This window comes from Cajanus cajan, chromosome 3 (genome assembly GCF_000230855.2).
Source record: "Cajanus cajan strain Asha chromosome 3, NIPB_CcT2T_4, whole genome shotgun sequence".
Lineage (NCBI taxonomy): Eukaryota > Viridiplantae > Streptophyta > Magnoliopsida > Fabales > Fabaceae > Cajanus > Cajanus cajan.
In genome coordinates, this window is record NC_138519.1 from 29463889 (window position 1) to 29484567 (window position 20679).

At 34.2% G+C, this 20679-nt stretch overlaps 1 protein-coding gene across 1 annotated transcript; it reads right to left on the bottom strand.

Moving 5' to 3' along the window:
* Window positions 1-10924: 10924 nt before the first annotated feature.
* Window positions 10925-13986, bottom strand: LOC109790204 (methyl jasmonate esterase 1). Its single transcript, XM_020349319.3, has 3 exons — window positions 13448-13986; window positions 12273-12410; window positions 10925-11352 (listed from the first exon to the last, which is right to left on the bottom strand). Exons 1-3 carry the CDS (start codon window positions 13871-13873, stop codon window positions 11062-11064), a joined length of 855 nt encoding a protein of 284 aa, XP_020204908.1. The 5' UTR covers window positions 13874-13986; the 3' UTR covers window positions 10925-11061.
* Between the last annotated feature and the right edge of the window lie 6693 nt (window positions 13987-20679).

Consider the following 20679-nt stretch of genomic DNA (forward strand, 5'->3'; position numbering starts at 1 on the left):
TTTCTTTTTTTTTTGGGTATTTTGTTTTTTGCATTTTTTTTGGGTGAAAAGGGAAACTACCTACATGAATGTGATGATGGTAGATGTTAACACCATGTAATGGAAGATTCTTATTTCTATTTATTCTTATTTTAAAAGAATAGGAATGTTGTATGTTTAAAGAAATGCAATGTATGCTCATACAATGTCACATAATCAATGCACAAACAATTCACTCATCCACGAACAGTCACGAGCGAATCACGAGGTAGGGGTATCCTGCAGAAAAGTGCATATTCAAGGAGGTTCTAACTGTTCTCACTGGTCTGAGGCCCCCAAGGTGCCCCCATTATAGGGACCCAATCCCTCTCGTCGTAAGTCGATGGAAAGTTCCAACGCACTGTCGGACTTGGGTTCATGGTTATCACCTTGAGTGATGTTTTCCGACAATGGTCTACGGGCACCTATAGACCCATTCGACAACCGGCCGTACTAACATCCACTCCCTATGGCTTACCACTCATGCTCCCGGGTATAGAGGGAACTGTTGTGTGCAAAGGTTCGTGTGCAGTTTGTATTTCAAACAATTGCGGAAAATTAAACATACAACAGTTATTAAAGCCATATAAATAAAGCATGTTATCATACAATCAAGGGGTAATGAAGTAATTTTAACTATTATTTGTTAAAAATAATCTGTCACTAAATGGGACTGACTCTCGAGGCTTCCCCAGCGGAGTCGCCATCTGTCGCCACCGGCCCGAAACGGGCTTTCGGCATTCGCGAAGGATGGTTGGACTCTTTTATTTGTTTAAAAATATGGATTGCTAGAATGACTTATTCTCAAACTGAGACCTTGTCAAACGAGCAATTTTATTAAAAGGCTCACCAATCCATGTTAATCCCAAGCGGGACCCTCCATGGATTAGCGGTTTTCATAAAAAGGAAGGGTTCATGGAGTCGCCACCAATGTTTTACTCAAAACATTGGAAAAAGAAGTTTAAGGCAATCGATTCAAAAATCGACTTCGGCCATGACAACCAGAGTCGGGTAAGGGAGTCGGTTACGCGTGGGGAAGGTGTTAGCACCCCACAGCGCCCCTTTCGGGTTCCCTATGACAGATTATTTCTAAAAATAATAGTGCGAAATTACTAAATTACCCCTATTTATTCTAAACAATTATAACTTAACTATCTACATGATGACAGTTAAATATACACACAGAAAGCAGTAAAAGGAAGGTCTTAAGAAGAAACCTTTGAAGCGTGCTTTTATATTCAAGTAAAATTGGGAAGCTTTTTGGCGTTCCCTCGCTCTACAAGCCTGCTCGCTCCCTCCTAGAAAATTTTAACTATGGAAATCCGGAGGATTTCCCTTCGACTCAGTTCGAGACTCAAGCAAAAAGCTCAGAACTCGAGAACTTTGTCGGATCAACTCTCCGAGTGATTTCTAGGCAGAGCACTGCTCAAAAAAACCCAGAATACTCAAGAAGAGGGTTAAAACTCAGTGTAAAAGTGTAGAATGACGTCCAATTGACGTCATATTTATAGGGATGAGGCGCAATACGGCCTCTGGGGGTCAATACGGTCCGTATTGAAGTTTTGAACTACAATACGGCCGTATTGAATTCAGTACGGCCGTATTGAAGTTCAAAAAACCTCAATACGGCCGTATTGAGTTCAGTGCAGCCGTATTGAAGTTCAGTGCAGCCGTATTGAGTTCAGTGCAGCCGTATTGAAGTTCAGAAACTTCAATACGGCCGTATTGAGTTCAGTGCGGCCGTATTGTAGTTTAAAATGTTCAATACGGCCGTACTGAACTTTTGGGAGGCCGTATTGGGCTTCATTCCCTCCACTTTCTTATTTTTTGCTACTCTAAGACCTCTAAACCTACAGATTGTCATCCCACGGTCTTCTAAGAGTCCCTTTGGCTGACTTTCCTTTGATCTTCGAGAGTCTTCGAGTCTTATTTCCGACCCGGACAATTTTAGGGGTCTACAAAGATAAAGAGGAAATACCTTGCCGTCATTGAGGCTGTGCTCGCCGGAATCGACTTCACCACTGGTGTTGAGACTTAGGTTGAGAGCTTTCGAGAACTGAGAGAGAGAACGAGGGTTGTGGCTGGGAGACTCAATGGCACGCATGAATTGAGAGCGAGGGTGCGAATTTTGGGTTTTCATCTAAGTCGGTTTTACACAAAAACTGTTATAGATCACTTAATATCTAAGTCAGTTTTATGAAAAACTGTCGTAGATATATTTGTTTAGGCTATTCTACTATGGGTATTCACTAAACCGTTGTAGATAATGTTTCTTTTATTTACAAAAATGTCACCGCGTCTTATTCTACATCATTTTTCAGTAAATCGTCTTAGATTGAGCGACTTAAATTATTCTTTTTGTAGTAGTGACGTACACCTGGTTAGCTCATAAATATAAATGATGCATGTCACACATTCACAATTTCATTGACTCAACATTTCACATTTCACATCTCATCATATCTCATGTTACATTATTTCACAATGTCATATCACAGATCATTGTCACATCATATTCTCATAGTCTCATATAAGAAACTTCTCGTAATGATATACATCAAATAGTACATAAGTCATACCAAGAACTTATAAATGCATGTGGTGTCAGTCACGTGTCTTATAATCTCATTTCTCATCATTTCGTCATTGGTGAACCAAGGTACACCTTGTTAGTTTGTTACATCACTTGGTGACACAAGGTACACCTGTTACATCACTTGGTGACACAAGGTATACCTGATTAGCTTGTTACATCACTTGGTGACCAAAAGGTACACCTGATTATCTGGTTACATCACTTGGTGACCAAAAGGTACACCTGATTAGCTGGTTACATCACTTGGTGACCAAAAGGTACACCTGATTAGCTGGTTACATCACTTGGTGACCAAAAGGTACACCTGGTTAGCTCATAAATGCAAATGATGCATGCCACACATTCACTATTTCATTGACTCAACATTTCACATTTCACATCTCATCATATCTCATGTCACATTATTTCACAATGTCATATCACAGATCATTCTCACATCATATTCTCATAGTCTCGTATAAGAAACTTCTCGTAATGATATACATCAAATAGTACATAAATCATACCAAGAACTTATCCAAAACATGAAGTCATCATCAACTTTACATATAATGCCTCAAATCATCCACATAGATCATATTCCTAATTTTTCTTCATAGGGTTTTCCACAAGAACCCACAGAGCACTCTAATTCATATCAAAACTTATATGTTTTCAAAATTAATCACATATTCATACATCTCATTCAACAACGAGCACAACAGAGCAATCAGAAAGCAAAATAGAAAACATTCATATTTTTCCTGTTTCTCATAGGATTTCCCGTAGGAACCCATAGAGCACTCTAATTCATATCAAAACATATTCATTTTCAAAATCAATCACATATCTACACATCACATCTAACAAGAAACCCAATAGAACAATCAGATGGAAAAACAGAAATCGTTCATATTTTTCCTGTTCCTAGAAGCATGCATCAGGCAAGGGATTGGGGGTCAATCCTGCTACCCAACAATTATTCACACATCCCCAAGCGAGGTTTCTCACTCCCCTTTACCTGGATAAGCAGAAGACGAAGCTAGAGAGGAATCTGGTTGATCTCCTTCTCTTGGTTCTCCTTGGTCTCTAGAGAGTGTGTCTAGAAATAGTGCTAGAGTGCTCTATTTATAGATTTCAGGAGTGGCCAGAACGGCCCGTTTCATATCCAAAATGGCTCATTCTGGATCCTTTCATCATGTGGAAAATTCACATCTGGAACGGCCCGTTCTCAAACCAGAACGGCCCATTCCGGAGATGAGTTTTAACTCACAACGTCCATATATATTTGGAACGGCTCGTTCTCAACTTTGGAACGACCTGTTCCCAAATAGGGTTATAGGCCATTTTGGTGGTTTGGAACGGCCCATTCCAATTTGGAAACGACCCGTTCTAGTCTACCAAAAATAGGTCTTTTTAGTAGTTTGGAACGACCCGTTCTAATTTGGGAACGGCCCGTTCTGGGCTACTAAATCACCTCAATAAATCTTATGAAAATTACTAAATTACCCTCCATAAAAAGTATGAAAATTGGGGTGTTACAATTCTCCTCCCCTTTTAGAAAATTTGTCCTCGAAATTTATCGAACACCTGAACAGATGAACTTCATGGATCTTGCCCTTTATTGCCAAATAACACTTTCCTAAATATTTCTCATCACGTTTCCGCTACGCCACTAAATATTTCTCATCATGTTTCCGCTACGCCACTCTGATGTAGAAACTATACTAGTAGATAATCACATGTAACTTCACTACTTCATTGATGTACAACTCGATTAATCTTCCCAAGGGACATCTAATATGAATAAGGACAGGGTGAACAACCTTGGTGATCATCTATCCACTAACCAAATAAGATCAAATTTCTTAAGCAAATCAGACAAAACTACAACTAAGTTCATAGATATAGAATCTCACTTCCAAACTAGGACATCTAAAGGCTGTAAAAATACTTAAGGCTTCTAGTGTTCTACCTTAGACTTCTGACATACTAAACATTAAGTACACAAATTCCTCTACTTCTCTCTCCACCTTAAGCCTCCTGAACATCTTCCTAAGGTTTTGATACACCTTAGTAGCTTCCGAGTGAATACTAAGAATACTCCAGTGTCCTTCCTCTAAGATCATTCTCTTAATTCAGGATTACTAGGCACCCAAATTTTGTTCTTGCACCTTAAAACAACGTCAATTCCTACTCAGAAAAGGTTATCTATACTTCTACCAATCTTCTCTACTTGGTTCACTAAAAAGGATCTGACTCCTGGGCTTCTCTAATATTCTCATCCATTAGTTTGCTAGTCACTTTCAACATACTCAATTAAATGCTCCTAAGGGTAATCTCACACACCAAGCTTAAGTTTCTAACCTCCTCAATCAGGTCCAACCCTTAAATCATCAAAAATGATAGATGAATATTCATCCTACTCAAGACATGTGTTGCAATATCATCTTTTCTTCTATGACCTTTTCAACAGATCAAACACCTAAGCGTAAGTTTCCTAGGTACACATACTCGATCTCCAAGTCTTGTCACCAAAATGAATCAACTAATTATGCTCCTTCAATTTTCCTTTGACAATCCACTAGTTACTCAAGTCATACCTAGTCTCGCATTACTAGGGGTAACCTCATAAGTCAAGCTTAAATCCCTAATTTGAACCAAAAGATCCATCTCTCTAATCAAAAGGAAAGATAAATATAGAAGTTTCCTACTCAAAGCATCGGTCACCACATTGGCTTTGCCCAACTAACAAATAAGATCAAAATCTTATTCCTTAAAAAATTCCCACTATCTCCTTTGTCTCTTATTCAAATCCTTTAGTCAAAAGATATTTAAGGCTTTTATGATAACTAAATACCTCAAGCTTAGAACCATACAGGTAGTGTCTCCAAATATTAGTATAAATATCATAACCACTAACTAAGGTCATGGGTAAGGTAAGTCCTCTAATGAATTTTTAATTGCCTAAAACATAGGCTACTATCCTTCCTTCTTGCATCAACACTCCATCCAAACCCATCTTTAGAAGCATCACTATGCACCACAAAAGACTTACTATAATCTAGTAGTATTAACACTAGTCAATCTTCTCTTAAAAGTTTGGGAACTACTCTCGCACTTACTATCCCACACAAAGGCAACACTCTTCCTAGTCGACCTAGTCAAAAGTAATGCTATCTTAGAAATTTCCTCAATAACTCTCCTATAATAATAAGCCAACCCAAGAGACTCAAGTATCTCCCACTTACGCACAACTTCTATCTTAGATAAATATACGTTATACCTCTGCTAGAATTTACAGGACCTAGAAAACTCACTTCATACAATCAAATCATACTTAGATAACTTAGCGTAAAGCTATCTTGGATATATTTTCACCCTCAACTCCAATATGATGATATCACACCCTAAGGTTAATCTTACTAAACACCCACTAATTGATCCATAAGGTCACCTATCCTCGTATTAACATACATGCATATCAAATCATATTAGAATACCTACTTTAAACCTTCATATATACCATCCCTAAGCATGTATGAATCAATCACCATTTACACCATATAGCGTGTACATGAACCAACTTTACCACATAGCATAATACAACCTTAAACAACCTTTCAATCCACATGATAACACCTCAAGACATCATAACAAGATTAGCTTTTATCATTGCATTGCTTAACAACTCAAAACATCATGACACCATGCATATCCCTCCAAAAGCTGTCAAAGAAAATGATACTTAGAGAGTTATACTCATCCAAATTATCTCAAACCTATCTCAAACGAAGGCTAAAAGAATAAGCTACAACTTCTATGAAGACATGAGATTTTAAAAGATCATCTTTTTAGCTAAAAATTCAAAAACCACAATAGATATATTCAGCGCTTAGAATTAGACCTCTGTTTTACCTGATTCTATTTCCATTGGAAAGATAACGTCCAAGGCTACAACTTTTTTGAAGACCATCAAATCTAAATCCGTCAATAGAGAACTCGTACGGGCACAACAAAACTGTAGTGCAAACATCCCCTACACCAGACAACAATAGTGTATCAACCTCTAAAGCCATGAAAATACCTCTATCCTTTCAGACTCACTCCTTTCCTCCTCAAACTCATATCCGAGCTACAATTCTACACCAAAACAACTCACATATTCCACACAAAAGACTTAGAGCTGAAATAAAATCCTCATGCAACCTAACCCCTAACAAGGTTAATATGCAAGCATCAAAACTTAAGGAGATCAACACTTCAACCTTTCATCAAGAACATGCAAAGCTCCAATGCTCAACACAGAATCTCTTGGATTCAATCACTACAACTATAGATTACAGAAACTCCATCAACCATAAACTCTCAATACACTCACAAACCAATCTAAGGTCCTAATAATTTCTAGTTGATTAGCACAATATCTCGTTTACTACTATTCACACATATGCTTGCAACACAAACGATATCACTCATCCACTACTTCTTACGTAAGCAAGAAGTATCAAACAATTAAGCACTCATAAGAATGAAGAACAGCAATCATAATGATATTAGCTAACACTATCTATCATTCCTCTAATTACAATATAATCTAATAGTATAAAACTCAACAATATCAACACAAGGAGAACATCATCATCATTATCAAAGCAAAGCATCATCAAAGTACTCAACAAACAAAACACTGTCAGAGTACACAACAGAATCATGATAAGTACATAACTCACGGCCGATTGGATCGACCTACTCTGATACCACTAAATGTGACACCCTCTACCCCAGCATAAATATATAAAAAGAAATATCTTATTGGGTTAAAAAAAATTTAGAATTAAAACAAAAATTCCAATAACATGAGAGTAGAGAATTCACATTCATCAACTTAAAATACAATTAAATGCGGAAAAATGAAACATGAGTTCTTCCAAAACAAAATACAATAATGAAATCCTAATTACGCCTAGCTATACCTCGATGTCACATATCCTATCAGAGCATGCCCAACTGAAGCCTAAGCCTCATCACCAACATCCTCATGATGATGATTACCTGCAACACAATTTTAAACACATACAAAGGACAACAAGGGAGTGAGAAACATCTCACTCGGTTCCAAGTGTAGAAATAACAGTTAGGCAACACACACAAAATCATACAAGCACAGTCATAGCTACACATTATTTAAGTACAAATTCTAATTATACATACAATAGTAACACACACACAGTCATTCATCATTCAATGATCTCATGGACTCGACTCATAAATGCATGTGGCTCCAGTCACGTGTCTTATAATCTCATTTCTCATCATTTCATCATTGGTGACCCAAGGTACACCTTGTTAGTTTGTTACATCACTTGGTGACACAAGGTACACCTATTACATCACTTGGTGACACAAGGTACACCAAATTAGCTAGTTACGTCACCTGGTGACCAAAAGGTACACTTGATTAGCTTGTTACATCACTTGGTGACCAAAAGGTACACCTGATTAGCTGGTTACATCACTTGGTGACCAAAAGGTACACCTGGTTAGCTCATAAATGCAAATGATGCATGCCACACATTCACTATTTCATTGACTCAATATTTCACATTTCACATCTCATCATATCTCATGTCACATTATTTCACAATGTCATATCACAGATCATTCTCACATCATATTCTCATAGTCTCATATAAGAAACTTCTCGTAATGATATTCATCAAATAGTACATAAATCATACCAAGAACTTATCCAAAACATGAAGCCATCATCAACTTTACATATATATAATGCCTCAAATCATCCATAGATCATATTCCTAATTTTACTTCATAGGGTTTTCCACAAGAACCCACAGAGTACTCTAATTCATATCAAAACTTATTTGTTTTCAAAATTAATCACATATTCATACATCTCATTCAACAAGGAGCACAACAGAGCAATCAGAAAGCAAAATAGAAAACATTCATATTCTGCCTGTTTCTCATAAGGTTTCCCGTAGGAACCCATAGAGCACTCTAATTGATATCAAAACATATTCATTTTCAAAATCAATCACATATCTACACATCACATCTAACAAGAAACCCAACAGAACAATCAGATGGCAAAACAGAAAACGTTCATATTTTGCCTGTTCCTAGAAGCATGCATCAAGCAAGGGATTGGGGGCCAATCCAGCTACCCAACAATTATTCCCACATCCCTGACCGAGGTTTCTCACTCCCCCCTTACCTGGATAAGCAGAAGACGAAGCTAGAGCAAAATCTGGTTGATCTCCTTCTCTTGGTTCTCCTTGGTCTCCAGAGAGTGTGTCTAGAAATAGTGTCAGAGTGCTCTATTTATAGATTTCAGGAGTGGCCAGAACGGCCCGTTTTAGATCTGGAATGGCCCATTCTGGATCTTTTCATCATGTGGAAAATTCACATCTGGAACGGCCCGTTCCGGAGATGAGTTTTAACTCACAATGTCCATATATATTTGGAACGGCCCGTTCCCAAATAGGATTATAGGCCATTTTGGTGGTTTGGAATGGCCTGTTTCAATTTGAAAATGGCCCGTTCTGGGCGACCAAAAATAGGTCTTTTTAGTCTACTAAATCACCTCAATAAATTTTATGAAAATTACTAAATTACCCTCTATAAAAAGTATGAAAACTGGGGTGTTACATATATGACTCTCTTGATGCTGACATTTATATGAAACTCCTTGAAGGATTTAATTTTCCTAACGATGCAATTTCTAGAGAAGATTATTTGATCAAGTTGAATAAGCCACTATATGGGCTAAAGCAATTAAGTCGTATGTTGTATAATTGACTTAGTGAATATTTGTTACAAGAAGGATATAAAAATGATCCAATTTGTTCGTGTATATTTATAAAAAGATCTTAAAATGGATTTGTCATAATTGTAGTTTATGTAGATGACATAAACATCATTGGAACCCCTGAAGAGCTTTCAAAGGCAATAGATTGTTTAAAGAAAGAATTTGAAATGAAGGATCTAGGAAGGACAAAGTTTTGTCTAGGACTGCAAATTAAATACTTAAAAAATGGAATTCTTGTGCATCAAGAAGCTTATATAACAAAGGTGCTTAAAAGGTTTTATATTGATAAATCACATCCATTGTGCACTCCCATGGTTGTAAGATCTTTAGATGTTAACAAAGATCCATTTAGACCCCAAGAAAAGGATGAAGAAATACTTGGTCCTGAAGTACCATATCCCAGTGCTATAGGAGCACTAATGTACCTTGCTAATTATACACGACCTGATATAGCATTTGTTGTTAATTTGTTAGCAAGATATAGTTCTTCACCTACACGAAGACATTGGAATGAAGTTAAACAAATCATTCGTTATCTTAGAGGTATAATGGATATGAGGTTATTATATTCAAATGTTCCCAAACCATAACTAAATGGTTATGCAGACCCAGGTTATTTGTCAGATCCTTATAATGGTAAATCACAAACATGATATTTGTTCACAAGTGGTGGTACAACCATTTCATGGCGATCTGTAAAACAAACCATATCAGCCACTTCATCTAATCATGCTGAAATTTTAGCATTACATGAGGCAAGTCGTGAATGTGTTTGGCTAAGATATGTGATTCAACACATATGAGAAACTTGTGATTTATCTTCTGAAAAAATGACATCGATAGTTATATGTGAAGATAGTGTTGTATGTATTGCACAATTGAAAGATGAATACGTAAAGGGAGATAAAACAAATCATATTCTACCAAAATTCTTTCTTACTCATGATCTTCAAAGGAATGGTGATATAAATGTTCAATAAGTCCGCTCAAGTGACAACCTAGCAGATCTCTTTACAAAGTCACTTCGAAGAAAAGCTTTTGAACAATTGATACACAAGATTGGACTCCGTCGTCTTAAAGATTGTATGCATGAGGGGGAGAAATAAATATTTATGAATGATGTACTCTTTTTCCTTCACTAGGTTTTTATCCAAAGGGTTTTTCCTAATAAGGTTTTAACGAGACACATTCTAAATATTGGACATCCAAAGGGGAGTGTTATGAATAATAATTAGTGGCTTAATTAGTAAATGTCAATATTCATTATCAATCATTACCATTTATATTTCGGGTATGCATTATTCCCTTTATTGTGTAATTGTTCCGTTATCACATGTACTTATAAATAGGTTAGTCTTCTCCCAAAGATAATACACAAGTCAGATTTTCATCTCATATTGTCTTTTTTGTTCTCTCTACTTTTTCTCTCTTTTATAACAACTTATTATTTATTATAAAAAAAATTTATAGGTTTGATTTGATTTTTGAAAAACACGGTGTTACAAAAGCTCTCCACACTATGGAAGCATACACTTATTTTATTATTATAACGATGATTAAAAGTTATCGAGTGTTTTTAAGATACATGATACATAAACATGTTTTATTTATTGTGCAGTACATAAGCATTTAAAGATTAATATTTGTAAGCAATCTTTATTAGTTCATAGCTAAGCTCTTTTGGTTCGGAAGACATGACCATGTGATCTGAATCCTTTATCACTTTCACCTCAGCGTATGGACCAGTGTTTTCAATTGTCCATCTTTGAAAGTCCTCTGTGAGTGAACTATCTTTTCCACTGATGATGAAGATTTTAGGAACCCTTCCATTCTTGTAATTGGTAACTGCTGTTTGTTCCTTCAACAATTTAACATTGCTCGAAAAAGGAGGTAAAGGCCTCACCAAGGAAAATGCAAGTGTCAAATCCTGCATAATATACATCATTGGGTTTGACTTCAATAATTAGTTTAATCTTGGGGGAGAATTACATTGTATACAAACATAATATAAAGTTCATCAAATTAAATCAAATCATGTGCATATGTTAATATAGTCGAGTGTTTAGAGTTTATGCAATAATAATATAAATTAATTTTATACCGTCATTTAATTAAATATTATTGTTAGTATAATTATTTATTTGTTTATTAAAAAACTAATAATATATTATTTTTTATCTTAATTGTAAGTAATAAATTAATTTTTTCGGTCTTAATTATATAAACAACAATGACGAATTTTTAAATTTAATTAGAATTAAATTTTTTATACCTTTCATTTATCATTAACAATTTATTTCTTATGCATTTATTTATATCTAATTTAAAATGTGACATAAACTACATAAAATTAAATAAATAAATAAAAAGTTGAAAAAAAAATTAAATTTATAGTAGAATTAATTAAAAATAACTATATTAATTACTTTTCTTTATCTTGATGATTTCTCATATATTGTTTATAAATAGGACAGTAAGTAATATCATATATACTGATTTATAATTATATATATATATATATATATATATATATATCACTAATTTTCTCTAAAGTCAAAATAATTTATCACTTGTCTACGTATTATTCATCAAATTTTGGATTCACTAAGATTATTGTCCCTCTAGAATTTTCTTTTTCATTTTTAGTCCCTTGTTTGTATTTATTCGTTTATATTAGTCTCTATAAAAAGACTAAAAATGGGTAACAAAAAGGCAAAAAAAATTAACCAGACAGAAACTATTATTGATATATAAAAATAAACGAGAGGCTTAAAATTAGACAGATAAGAAAAAAAAAAACAGGGTTAATTCATTAAAAAAGGTTTGAAATTCATTAAAAATGTTTACCTCAGGTGGTGATAATTTGTACAGGTTAGTTAAAAATTCGACTCCAAGTGATGAGAGGATCGGAGCTCTGTAACTGTTAGTCCCATTCAATATGAAATATTGTTGATCTGCAATATTGAAACCCAATCTTCTTGTTAGCTGCACAAGTTACAGATTAAATTCCTCTGTTAGTCTGCTTTTCACTACATTAATTACAACAAATATTACTACATTGATATATATAAAAACATATCATTAATATATATATATATATATATATATATATATATATATGAATTTACTTAACATATAATTATACATAATTTTAGTGTTGATTTTAATGAAATTCAACAATATATATTATGTTTTATATAATTTATACTTATATTTTAATAATATATTAACATATATTCATAGTGTAAGTAAAAGTAATTTTTAGTAATAAGTGTTGTATCATTATAAAGTGTATGTCACTAGAATAAATTTATTTTATAATTTTCTAATATATTTATATTTATATATAAAAAGGTAAAATGCTCTTTATTAAATAAAGATTCATAACTCTCTCATCAAGTCAATCTCTATAAAAAAATAAAGTGTTGTTTCTAACTACAATTTCATATCTAAACCAGAAATTGAACTTTAGATCTTAATTAAAGATAACATCACAAGTAACGAACTTTGGTAGGTAAAATGTATTTTAGGTCCATCAATAATTATCGATCAAAATTGACTTTTCTTTAGTCCTATGTGCATTAAAAATAATTATTTTAGTCCTTAAGAATAATTGTTTCAATTTATCATTTTTAAATATGATATTAGTGATATAAGGGGTTAAAATAAGATTTTTAAAAATTATAAAGACTAAAATCAACAATTTTAAATTTAAACAACTAAAAACAAATTTATCTGAAATTTAAGAAATTAAAAACATATTTAAGTATATATGTAAAGAGAAAGATGAATTACTTACTTTAAAAATAAGTCTTGATAGAATTATTCTATTGAATAACTTGCAATTTGCAATAAGTTTCAATAATTTAATTATTAAATTAAAATTTTTTAATAAATAAAAAAGTATGCAAATTTTACAAGATTTAGAAACTATTTTATTCTTCTATATCGTAAAACATGACGAAAAAAAATTGCAAAGTAAAAAACTTGCACCAAATATGTATTTATGACGATGTAAGTACCTCTTGATTATAAGCTATGTAGGTGAGTTTTTGAGTGACAACAACTGCAGTGGCAAAAACTGCAACAGAGATTTTTTCAGGATAATTTTCCATGGCAATAGAAACTGATAGACCACCAAGACTATGACCAACCAAAATGACCTTTTCCTTTGGAGGAAGAGATGCCATGAATGACATCAAAGGCTCATGGTACTTTGCAACTGAATCAACCTCTTCCCTCTTCCTTGGATTGATACCAGAAGCAGCCATGTCTAGAGTTGTCACATCATGACCACTTGATTTCAAGTGAGTGGCAACCTTATGCCAACACCATGCACCATGAAGGGCTCCATGGACCAACACAAAATGCTTTCCATTAACACATAAACAATGAAATAATAAAACAAGGATCATCACAAAGTACCTCTCCTGATTAAGCATCTTCATAATTTTGGCCTTGGCTTTCTTTCCTTAATTCGTTGATGACTTTTGCTGATAGAAACCGAGTCTTGGTCCTCTCTTCTGAATTCTACTCCTATATAACGTTGCTTTCCATCGGAATAGTTAGTTGTTTAATTATATTCTTTTCATACTCACCATATTATAATGAAATATTTTTAATTTTATTAATAATTAATTTTCGTTGAAAAACTTAGTTAATATTTATGAGATGTTTCTCCTAATTATATTTTTATCATTCATAAATATGAAATTTGAGAGCTTATTGAGAAGATCTGATTTAAGTATCACTTGAGCTAATGTTAATAATTATGTGTTTTTGTTATTTTTATAAATAATTTATTTTCTGATTATCCCGTGCATACGGGCTAAGAGTATATAGTATTTGACTATTTGAATATGATTAGCTAACTACGAAAGACAAGTCTTACCAAATTAATATAAAAATTATCATCTTCTTTCTTACTTTCTTTCCTACTTGTATTTTTCCAATTCGAAGAAATAGAGCATATGGAGGCCAATTGTGTTTTACGTGTAATCAATCAACAGGCTTAATTATATTCATGTCTTTCTTTTATTTTCAGAAGCAACCATTTGCGAAAGCGATGTGACGATGATATAGAATTTTATCCTGGGATTAATTTATAGCAAAGTGTAACATCATAACAAAGTCAACACTTTTTATAAAAATTATTAGTATTCGAGGTTATAGAATACTGATTAAATATTTATTATATATAACTAAATTTTATATAAAAAAATTATACACATAAATAAGTATTGTATTTAAGTATATAAAATATATTTATTTATATAAATAAGTATTTTAAATTTTAATTTTAATTTAAATAAATAATACATATTATAGTACAAGATTATTTTTAGTTCTTGGTAATTTATTTAAAATATTAAAATTTTAATTCATAAATAAATATAATAAAAAAAATGAATTGGTTAAAAGGTTATAAAAAAGAATTAAAAATATTTCTGTCAAAAAATAATCTTTGAAAAAAAATCGCGCAAGATAGTATTTTCCATTAACATATAGTGATAGATTATGTTGAATATCTATCTATTAATTTATTTATACAAAAATTAATTTTAAAAGGCACAATTGTGTATTGACTAGATATTCTATATTCACATGTTGTAAGTGCTTGCAATTGAGCTTGAATGAAAGATGATGAAGAAGATGAAGTTTATGAAAGAATAGAGAAAGAAGAAGATCTATGAAAAGCTTTTATGTCTATGATTTATCACACGGAAACGATAGAGAGTTTGTTATATATATATGCAGCACAGGTAACTAACTTATTTAAGGGATCAAAACAGAAAATAACAGCTAATCATATGGCTATAGTAACTGAATCTAGCTAATTACAATTAAAAACAACTATAGCTAGATAAATATAGAATGAAGATATCTTTCTATATCTAATACCCCCTCTCAAGGTGGGCATGTATGTTAATTGTGAAGACCCAACTAGGAAATAGCTATGTTAATAGGATTAGGATAAAGATAATTGGTAAACACATCAGCCAATTGACTTGTAGAGGGAACATGTAGTAATCTGATGAGACCATCTTAAATTTTATGTCTGGTAATGTGGCAATCAACCTCTATATGTTTGGTTCTCTCATGAAATGTGAGATTTTTAGAAATTTGAATTGCTAATTGATTATCACAAAATGTAGAATAGGGAGTTGGAATAGAAATGTGTAGATCTTGGAACAAGTAGTGGAGCCACTACAGCTCACAGGCTAATGAAGCTAAGGCCCTATATTCAACCTCAGAGGAGGATCTTGACATAGTAGTTTGTTTCTTCAATTTCCATGCAATCAAAGACTTGCCTAAAAAGACACAATAACATGTAATAGATCTTCTGGTTGTAGCACAAGTTTCCCAGTCAGAATCTGAAAAAGCTTGAATTTTAAGAAGATTATTAAATGGATAGAAAAGGCCAGCACCAGGGTCATTCTTCAAGTAATTTAGCATCCTCATTGCTTGTTGCATGTGTGGCTCTCTTGGGAAAGAAACAAATTGACAAAGTTGTTGTATAGCAAAGCCAATGTCAGGCCTGGTATTGGTAAGATAAAGTAATCTACCAATTAATCTTCTGAATGGAGAAGGATTTGAAAGTATGATGCCTCAATCTGCATGAAGTTTAACACAAGGGTCGATAGGAGTAGACAAAGGCTTGCAACCAAGAATTCCTGATTCAAAAATCAATTCTAAACAGTATTTTCTTTGATTTAAAACCAAACCAGTCTTGGATCTAGCAACCTCAAGACCTAAAAAGTACTTGAGAGGACCAAGACCTTTAATATGGAATCCGGAATGAAGATGATTTTTGACAAATTGAATCTCTAAGAAACTATTACCACTGAGAACTATATCATCAACATAAACTAATAGAATTGTGACCATTGAACCCTTACACTTCATAAAGAGAGAGTGGTCTACAAAGCTTTGTTTGTAACCCACACTAGTGTAAATGACCCTTTTTACGTCGGGTATTTCAAGCTTTTTACGTCGCAAACGCAGCCGACGTTAATACAGGAGACGTTAATTTACGTTGCCTCTCGAAGGCGACGTAAATTTACGTTGGATATTTAGCTATCCCGATGTAAAATGGGCCTAAAAACACCCCAGAATTTACGTCGGACAAGACCATGTCTGACGTAAATTTACGTCGGCCAATGCAAGGCCCGACGTAAATTTACGTCGGACATGGTCTTATCCGACGTAAATTCTGGGGTTTTTTTTTTTAAAACGTTTATTAATTTTTTATATACCCAACACTTGCATATATATATATATAGTCCAGAATATCAAACCTAAACCAGGCAGTCCAAATAGAAATTCAAATTATATTTAAAAATTGAATGATAAAAAGGAAATAATATATAAATCTTAAAAAGAATAAATTATGACAATGTAAATCCTATTATCCTAAAAAAGCTATAAAACATATGTTTGTCAATGCTATCTAACTAACTAAACTAACTAACTATCAAACTAGAAACATAATATCTAACTAACTAAACTTAATTAAAAATCTAACTCTTATATACTTTGAAGAAAAAAAGTTGCCCATTGTTCTCTTATCTTGATGATCTAATCTTCGGGCAATGGAGATGGATCTTGAAAGACCTGAAACATTAATTTAAGTGTCATTAATATGCAATGTTAATTATCGTAAAGGTAAATATACTTAAATAAATTTTGATATGAATTACTTGTGCCCAAGAATCAGTAATACCCGCAGAAACTATGGCTCTCATCCAATACATGATGTAATAGCCACATTCAAACGAGTCTTGTTGCTTATTACACTAAAATGAGAAACAAATAACCATTATTTCCAAAGTCAATAAATTTAAATATTATTGACTGTATGAATTAATTTGCTAACCTTAGGGTATATGAAATGCAATGACTTTGATGATCTGCCTCTTCCACTTAAAATATTAGTTCCAGACACGATTCTAATTAATTGAAATAAAAACAGATGTTAGTCAATATATATAATTACAGTTTTAAAACATAATGAAAAAATTTAGTTACCCTTGTAATTGGCATTTAACTTCGTGGCTTGGTTTTCGATGTAGTGAACAAAACCACACCACGGTGTATTCCTTAGGAATGATTACCATTAACTGCCAATGGGACCTACATTGTATGACAAACAAATTAGGTATAAAATTACCATGATTAAAAAACCAATTAAAAAACTAACCCGTCAATGTATGGAGCCATGTATATATCTCTTTGTGAGTCACTCATCCATGTTTGCATATATTGCTGGATCTGGACCTGAGCGTTTCCTGATTTTTGGATAGATTGAGGCTCAATAAATCCATATACTTGAGCTTGTGCTTGATCCACACTCAATTTTCCCATGTACCTAACACAAATAATTATTATAAGTTAAATGTAATTATTGTAAATTTAGACTCATAAAAGAAAATATGACTTACATGGCCCACAGCTGTATGATAGAAATATTTAACATAGAGTTTTCCCCCAACAATTTCTAATGCATCAGGCAGAGATATGTATAATGGAACATCAGAGCTATCAACTCCAAAAACTCTAATGTCCCACTGCAATTGAATTGGCTTCTTCTTTAATCGTGGTAATATGATTAGAAGCTTAGATATGGGATCATCCTCAGCTTCTGTGATATTAGCATCATCAACATGAGGTTCTCTCATGACCTCCTTACCACGATTGATAAAATCCTAATGAAATAATCAAAATTAGTTAAACATTAATAGAATTATAAGAATATAAAAGAGCAATAATATAATTACCTTTGCCCGTGCTGAAAGCGGCATGGCCAAACGTTTTGGCCAAGCTAAGAATGTGTCGGTTGCCTGCCCCACTAGTTGAACCTCTATATTGGGCAATGGCACTGGAGCAGCAGCATCTTGAACTTGGTCAACCACAACCTGTGTCCAGTCTGGCTGTAGAGGGACACCATGGATTGTTGAGCCACCCTCAAATACTCGGCCAATAGCCACTAACCGTTGGGGGTCATCCTCAACATATAACTCACACTGGTTTGGTACATCAGTGTGAGTCTGATCTGGTGAGGGATCTGGAGCAGCACAACTCCCTTTAGTGCTGACTCGAACACCATCATGAGCAACTGCAGTTTGTTGCTGAGAACGAGCCAAAAGTTCAAACTTCTGTTCAAACTCTTCTCGAATATTCTTCAAATTTTCTTCAAACTGCATCTCCATTCTCTGCATAGCCTCTTGACTGCAAGAGTCAACAGTGCTCCTCGATGATCGTGCACCAAAGAAATCTCGGTGGCTCCAAGAACCACCAACACCATGCACACAGCCTCCGTGCTCTGGCCTTCCTATGGCCGTTGTGAGGATATCATCCCGACCATGGGAAACAAATAAGCCCTGGGTGCTCTGCTCAACTAAACTCTCCTGCAACATATTAACAATAAGTATACCCTAAACTACACTTATGAATTAAATGAGTTGAAATGAAGAGTCTTAGTTTGTATATTTTTACTTACTATTTTATCAGCAACGACCCTTGCAGACTCAGAAGTCATTTGCCCATCTGGTTTTGTCCGGGCTGCTATCCACATCTCATGGCGGGGAGGTGACTCCACACAGTCAGCAGACTCAACCCCTGCTGCCTCTGTCCTAACCTTCTTCATTTCCTTTTTTTTTTCTTTCATATCCCCCTCTTGACAAGAGATGGGGTGCATCATTCTTGGCCTGTCGTTCTTGGGCAGCTATTCTTTTAGCCTGCAATACTACAAAAAAGAAAATGAGATTAATTAAAATATACCTTAAGTATTTGTGTCAATGTAAGAGTTATCAATAACTAACCTGCCACGAAGGGTCCAATCGAGTGGCACGAAATTGCATCCACTCCTCATCAGTGATCTGGTACTTTAGACAGGGAGTCTCATTTTGTCGCTCTCCAAATACATAATCCCGTGTCAAGGAAGTCTTGAAGTCTCTCCACCTAGTGGGAAGGGCAGATAACATCTTCCCCCTCATGACCTCAGTGTTGGGAATGTCAAAATTTTGCTATGAAAATAACCACAAATAATAAATAATGTATTTAAGTTATATAATATTGAAGGGATGTGAAAGTATATACCTGAATATCCTGCCACATGAGGTTCTTGTCAGCCTCCTGAACGTCATCCCATGATGGAATGATAATAGAAACATGTCGTTGAGCTAGGACTCCCAAATAGCTCTTAAACTTGGCAGCATTTGGGCCTGATGCCTTGCTAGAACGAGGATCCACCTCAACCGGTGTCCTCTCCTTGGCAATGTGTCCAGCTGTCAACCCAGACAATCGGGTGACAGATCTACCTTCCCTCCTTCCACTGCCAGACCCATAATCCTCCATAATCCTGAAAAAATTAAACTCTCATTATTAAAACAATGAATTAACTGAATAGACAAATAAAGTAAAAAAGATAATAACAATATAGCAACAAATTATCTATATATTAACACAAATTAACTATTGACTCAGTTATTCATAATTTTTCTAACCTAAACTACAAACCTAAAAAATCGATAGTAATTTCGAATAAAATCCATAAATATTTCTACTAATACGATGGTAAACTAAAGGTCAATGCCTAAAAAAGTCAATCTTTAATGCATCTGGAACAACCCGTACTGAAATCAGAACGGGCCGTTCCAGATCAACAATTTACAAAACCAAATATTTAAGCAGAATGGCCCATTCTCCTTGCAGAACGGGCCGTTCCAGATGAACAAATAGTACAAAATAAAAAAAAAAATGCATACAGAGGAAACTTACCTCAAACGTGTAATGTGCAGACTGTTAGACACTTAGAAACGTCAAATGTGGAAACAAAGCTACTTTGAGACTTAGAGAATAAGAGAGAAGAAGTAATATTTTCGTAAGTGGGACGCGCGGGAATGAAAAATGGAGAGGTGGTGGCATTTTAGTTGAAAATTTACGTCGGTGGTGCTGGTCCGACGTAAATTTACGTCGTAACATGTGTGGTTCGACGTAAATTCACGTCGGCCTGTGTGGCGTGCGACGTTGATTGACTAATTTACGTCAGACTCCCCTTTGTCCAACGTAAATTAGTCCCCCAATATTTACGGAACTGCCACCGCATTTTTACAACGTCGGGGCTTCGTTTTTCTGACGTAAAATGGGTGACGTAATAACCCATTTTTGTACTAGTGCCAAGAAGAAATGCTCAGAAGTCAATTTTTTATTCCAATTTTGACTAGCTTGTTTTAAGCCAAATACGGTTGAAGCT

What these genes read in the sequence shown, in the direction of transcription:
- LOC109790204 (XM_020349319.3), bottom strand. Translation starts at nt 13,873, where the DNA reads ATGAAGATGCTTAATCAGGAGAGGTACTTTGTGATGATCCTTGTTTTA. An exon ending in ACATAGCTTATAATCAAGAG is followed by an intron (nt 12,411 to 13,447) that starts GTACTTACATCG and finishes TAACTTGTGCAG; the next exon opens with CTAACAAGAAGATTGGGTTT. An exon ending in ACAAATTATCACCACCTGAG is followed by an intron (nt 11,353 to 12,272) that starts GTAAACATTTTT and finishes TATATTATGCAG; the next exon opens with GATTTGACACTTGCATTTTC.